At 39.0% G+C, this 6,067-nt stretch overlaps 1 protein-coding gene across 1 annotated transcript; it reads right to left on the bottom strand.

Annotated features, from left to right (window-relative positions):
• Positions 1-1,013: 1,013 nt before the first annotated feature.
• Positions 1,014-4,839, bottom strand: LOC102798427 (uncharacterized). The gene is made up of 3 exons (XM_087851765.1): positions 4,720-4,839; positions 2,790-3,261; positions 1,014-1,945 (listed from the first exon to the last, which is right to left on the bottom strand). The coding sequence occupies exons 1-3, from the start codon at positions 4,757-4,759 to the stop codon at positions 1,606-1,608; spliced, it is 852 nt and encodes a 283-aa protein (XP_087707891.1). The 5' UTR covers positions 4,760-4,839; the 3' UTR covers positions 1,014-1,605.
• Between the last annotated feature and the right edge of the window lie 1,228 nt (positions 4,840-6,067).

Raw genomic sequence — 6,067 nt, 5'->3', positions numbered from 1 at the left:
TAATATACAAAAAATATTTTCTTTCTTTTTCACTAAACACATTTTCACCTCTTCAAACATAAGACAGCCTCTAAGTCAAGGGAGAAACCAGTATTATGTCTACACGTAACAGGCAACTTAGCAAAAGAAGCTATTTTAAGTTTATTCTTTAGGCACTTAGCTACAATTAGGCACATTTCAACATAATGTGCGGTGTGTCTCTAACATTTGGAGGAAATTTGACAGATGGAGGTCAAGAGAGGTACAGCAGAGGGTCTCTACAAGAGGCTCTGTTGTGGTCTGGATCCTGTGATGTTGGGGAACTTGGAATCCAATACCATCTGGAAAGACTCAGCATCACTGTAGCAGTGTGAGATCATCTTGATAGAGACCAGAAGAAACAGCAGCTGACATCCAAAGAAGAGCTTTAAAGAAGTCTGGAGGATTATTCCTGAAGACCACTTATAGAAATTACAAGACAGCTGTGCTGATGAATAAAGGTGATCATACCAAATATGGACTTTTCAGACTTGTTAGAATTGTACTCTTGTTGTTCCTAGTTGTTTTGTATATATGCATATTTCAGTGAATCACTGCACGTATTTACTATTTTTCTATTTAAGCAAATGTGAGTAATGATATTTGGATGATCTACTATTTGTTTTAGCTTTGTAATACTTTGTAGCTGTGTAATGCAGTGAAGCTATGACCTTGCATCTTCGCACACTTTTAGCAATTTCAGACAATTACAACCCCAATGTCAACAAAGTTTGTAACTAAAACACAATGCAATTATTTTCAGATCTCATAAACCAACATTTTATTCAACATACAACACCAAAACATTAAAAATGTTTAAAGGGAAATATTTTACTATAAAACATTAGCTCATTTTGAATTTGACGGCAGCGACAACTCTGAGAAAAGTTGGGACAACAGTAAAAGTAAGTGGTACTAAAAAGCATCAACTGGAGGACATTTCACAGCTAACTGTGTTAATTAACAACAGGTCAGTAACATGACCAGGTATAAAAAGAGAGGATGGACAGAGGTTCACCAAGCTCCAAAAAACTGTGTCTACAAATTGTGGAAACTTTTCAGAATAATGTTTACCAATGGGGGTCAAGATCTCTGTCTAAATAGATAAATAAATCTGGGTAAATTCCCAGATGATTAAACATGCAGCTATTTTGCTGGTAATACCTGAAATCAGTAAAGAAAACCAACAGCCTATTTATGCAAGATAATTCAGAATTTTATTGGGGGGTTATATTGGTTGGGTCTGATTATGCCCCTGGTCCGACGGCTTGCACATCTGGAAATGTCCCATCAATGCTGAAAGATTTATACAGGCTTTAAAACAACGTAACATAGCAACACATCGCATCCAGGCGACGTCTTTTCCACATTTCAGCAGTAAAAACCAAACAAACAAAGAACTAAAAAACAACAAGAACCTTTTTTTGCATTAAAATTTTCCACAAATTATTAATAAAATATGCCATTAATAATACAATACTGCAACATAACTGTAGTAGTATTCTCATACAGGATCCATGAGGATGTGATGATTGAAAAGGGGCCAGAGAAGTGAAAATAGGACAAAAATCCTGCAGTGATGGACGGTCAGTTGATCTCGTGGAGCATGAAGGATTCTGCTGATGCTTTGGCCCTCTCGCGGTCCGACTTCCACGTGAAGAATGCCACTATGGTCACCATGATCGGGAGGGCCACACAGAGCACGATGCGGCTGATGGGCAGCTTCACCTGACACATCGCCGTGACCGAAGGATTCAGGCTGTCGTCATCATTATTTTGGAACAAAAAGGCAGACCTGAAGTCCAGAAACACGGCTCTGCTGTTCTCTGTGGTGTTCACCAGACACCTCCACCTCCTGTTGTTGTCGTCCTTCTGGAGTTTTGTCACCAGAGTGATGTTGCAGCGAGTGTGGCTGGTCAGGTTGTACCTGCACAGAGAAACATCACACAGCTGTCGTTCATCACCAGGCAGTGTTCACCTGAACATTTCTGCTTTTAGTTTTGGTCTGAGACAATAATTTAATTTGACTTACATTTTCTTTTATAATGTAAAATATAAGTTTATAATTCTGGTTGTTGTTTTTTTTATTCAGTCTTTCTCTCATATACTCATTTTGTGTATTTTGCTGTGTGTATGTGTCTGTATTAGAACCTCATCTATGTATTAATAGACCTCTCTGCATTGAATCATATCTGTTATTAATCTCTGTCTCTCTTCCACAGCATGTCTTTATCCTGTCTTCCTTCTCTCACCCCAACCAATCACAGCAGATGGCCCCGCCCCTCCCTGAGCCTGGTTCTGCTGGAGGTTTCTTCCTGTTAAAAGGGAGTTTTTCCTTCCCACTGTCGCCAAAGTGCTGCTCATAGGGGGTCATATGATTGTTGGGTTTTTCTCTGTATCTATGAAGCGCCTTGAGGTGACTTTTGTTGTGATTTGGCGCTATATAAATAAAATTGAATTGAATTGAATTGAATTGAATTGAATTGAATCTATCTAAATTCTGCTCAGATACTCTCCCAATTTAGATTTTTTTTAATAACAGGAAATATTTTCCTCCTTAGATAAAGAATAAATAAATCTTTTACTTTTTCTCGTATTTTATATTTAATGGTATTAGCTGTTTTTAAATGATTAAAATAAAAATATTGTTATCTATTAAGATGATTACAATAAAGAAAACATTTATTGCAACACAGCACAACATGTGTTATGGGTTATTTATAGTAATGGTCTTTATGATTAACAGAAATAAAATGACCTAAAAAACCAACCTGCTGCTGTTGGGCAGCTTTCTCCCGTCCTCATCCACCCAGCTCAGGCCGAACACGCTCTTTGAGTATGACTTGCAGCTCCCTGCGTCATAATAAGTGAAGAAGATGCAGGTCAGGGAGAGGATTCCTCCAGGCTGGAGGTCGGTGAAGGTGGAGAAAGACGAGATTGTGAGGAGGGAGAGGTAAACGTCAGTGACAGGCTGGTCGTTCCTCAGGCAGACGTAGGATCCAGCGTCCCGCACCCTGAGGCTGCGGAGGCTGATGGAGCAGTTGGATGTGAAGGTCATACGGCCGGATTTGTCTGACTCGGCCGTCACCTTCCCATTGACGACCTCGTGGACGAACCGCACTTCCGTGCCTTTGTTAAAGAAGGTCCAGGAGATGGCGGAGCAGTCTGAGGACACCATACATGGAAGAAGAGCGTCTCCTCCAACTGTGCTGTACACAAACACGTCCTTTTTGCACCTCGCACCTGTCAACAAGAGATTTTTTATTTAAACAAATCTGATAAAACCTTCATGAAAGACATGAAAGATCTAAAAGGAGCAATTTAGTATGCAGTAATATTCAAACATCTGTGCTCTTTAATATTTTCTTACAGCACAGTCCAACTTTGTAGTCTGTAACTTTCATTTTAAGGAAAAAAAAGCAGTTTAAAGAAAGACTTTCCTGCTTGTGCTGTTTGCACATTTTTAAGACTTAAAGACTGAAAGGACAGAGAACTCCCTGCATGAGGCCAAATTGCATACCAACGATTTCCCCCTGTGTCTATAATCACCTTTATACAGGCAGCCGCCCTGTTGGATGTATTTGAAATGAGAGATTTAAAAAAAAATTATATGACAAAAAAACAAAGAAGGAAAACACAAACCCCCCCCCCCCCAAAAAAAGTCAATAAATTGTTCGGCTGCAGTTCAGAACTACAGATCTGCATCAAACATTAGGAACAGACGTGGAAACCTAAAAGTCAGAGTTGTAAATAGGATAACAAATACCAATGAATAAAATGACGTTTTTAATCTTTTAAATGTAAATTTTAATTAAGTTACAGACTAAAAGTTCCCTCCACGTGTGAGTCTCTCAAAATGTTTGAAGTTTTTAATTTAAAAATTAAATTTTTTTGAGAAAATTAAGACAATTTCTCACTTTCTCACAAGTTGGGAGACTTTTTCACCTCCTGTAGATTTTTCATGCAAATCTATTTTTGAGTAAAGCTGCAAACAATCAAACAACCAGTCACACAAACCCTGTGTGGAGATAAAAGCTTTGCCTTCGTGAGGTCTGTGTTTCAGATTTCATTTTTAATCATAATCGGTTCTGAATATTAAAACGATTGGATAAATGGATCCTAAAAAAAAGATTAGATAAAAAAGTAAAAGTCATTTTTTATTAATCCTTTATTTTTCCAGGTTAAAAATCTCATTGAGATTAAAAATCTCATTTCCAAGAGAGACCTGGCATCATGGCGACAACAGTCACATACCACACAGGTATATAACATTTAAAACAAATACAATATCCCACACCAACATGTGTAAAATATACAATAACAGATCAAATTAAGAGTACATTAAAAACAATCACAGTAAAAGAGCTGTTCTCTCGTTCCTTTAAGACTTAAACTCTAAGGTAACCAAGTCTGATAATTTCAGTTCCTTCTGCAGATTATTCCAGGAAGCAGGGGCAGCGTATTTAAAAGCCTTTTCCCCCATTTCTGTTCTGATTTTTGGGACAATCAATTGTATGATTTTGTTCGAACGAAGGCTGTATTGGTTAATATTGGTTAATTAATTGAAATGAAGCAAAACTTCTTTCCGTGTGTCTTCATCAGACACGTGATCATTTACATTTAAAAGAGCTTTTAAATAATACAAATCTCAAAAAAGGAGAAACCTCTGTAGCTAAGAATCAAACCAACAACAATCTGTACCTGTCAGGAGAAGACTGGCGAGCAGCAGGACTCTCATCATGTTTGTGTTTCAACACCGCAGCGCGTTTTGTTCTCGTCGCTGCTGCCTCAGCTCTTTCTAGACTGCTGCCTTCATTTCCTGTGTTACCCCAAACTAAACAGGACGCTCACATCAGCCTCACAGGTATTCAGCACGACGTGTTAAATGTTTTCCATCACAAACACAGTCAGTAAAATGTGTTAATGTGTGAAACCTCGTTTCTGTGCTTATAACGAGCTTTTTCTATTTCTTTAAACCACATCAAAGCTCCTGCTGTCCCTGCCCATCAGACCTGTGCTGCTTCTGCATTTTACTCCAAACTGCAAACATACATATTTGGATACCATGTGAAAGGATTTTCACAGTACCTTGTATGTTTTTAAGAGAATCAAATCTAAAATACTGTTACATACAGCTGTAGTGACACAGGCCTAGACTGGACAGCAACTCCCTGGTAATCTCCAGTAACCAGGGAAAAATGATGAGTGGTTGCAGGAGGTTGGTGGCTGTCTCAGTTACAAACAGGGTGCCACACCCAAAACTTCCTTGCGATCGTTTCAGTTAGCGGCAGATTGCTGCGGCTATGCATTTGCAGTGAAGACGCAGATTTGTCCACGAACAACTTCAAAGTACAAGTTGTGCCAACATGATTCGAGGGTCTCTGTTTCCAGTTTGTGCTGCAGTCACAGACTCGCTGCAGAGTGGCCTGCAGTCGGTGACTGTTTGCAGACAAGTCAGCGTCTTCCATACAAACTACGGCTGACTGTAGAAACCTGCAGTGCAAAAAGGCTTTCGGTGCAGCAGCGTGCAGTAAAGCGTTTTACAAGGAGTTTTACTCAATGACAACAACCACCTGGTGCTTACTGGTGGGTCACTGACTGGTCTGCAGACCTGCACGAATTAAGCTTTAGCATTTGACGTCACAGCCGTCTCCAGCAACCAGTCACATCCAGTTAGGATGCTCATTTTTCCCAGGGCCTTCTCTATTGCTGCTCCTAATCTGTGGAACAATCTTTCCCAGCACATTAGAGAGGCCCCTTCACTGTCCACTCTTAAAACACGTCTTAAAACCCATTTTTACTCCTTGGCTTATGACACAGTCTGACCCTGATTTTATTGTTTTAAATGTAATTCTCATCATCATTTTTATACTATTTTATTATTGTTTTTGCTATTTGTGCTAATTTTATTATTTTAAATGTCATTTTAATAATCATCTTATTTTTTAACATGTTCAGTGTATCATTGAAGTGTACAGCACTTTGTGTTCAGCTGGGGGCTGATCTGAAAGTGCTATATAAATAACTTGCCTGCTTGCTTGATGACCGG

The sequence above is a fragment of the Neolamprologus brichardi genome, chromosome 14 (genome assembly GCF_056152115.1).
Source record: "Neolamprologus brichardi isolate AB-2024 chromosome 14, ASM5615211v1, whole genome shotgun sequence".
NCBI lineage: Eukaryota > Metazoa > Chordata > Actinopteri > Cichliformes > Cichlidae > Neolamprologus > Neolamprologus brichardi.
This window is presented reverse-complemented; position numbering and strand designations above follow the sequence as displayed.

Excerpts from the sequence above, each read along its gene's own strand:
- LOC102798427 (XM_087851765.1), bottom strand. The coding sequence starts at position 4,759 with ATGATGAGAGTCCTGCTGCTCGCCAGTCTTCTCCTGACAG. Across the intron at positions 3,262-4,719 it reads CGCCAGTCTTCTCCTGACAG|GTGCGAGGTGCAAAAAGGAC; the intron begins GTACAGATTGTT and ends TCTTGTTGACAG. Across the intron at positions 1,946-2,789 it reads AAGCTGCCCAACAGCAGCAG|GTACAACCTGACCAGCCACA; the intron begins GTTGGTTTTTTA and ends TTCTCTGTGCAG.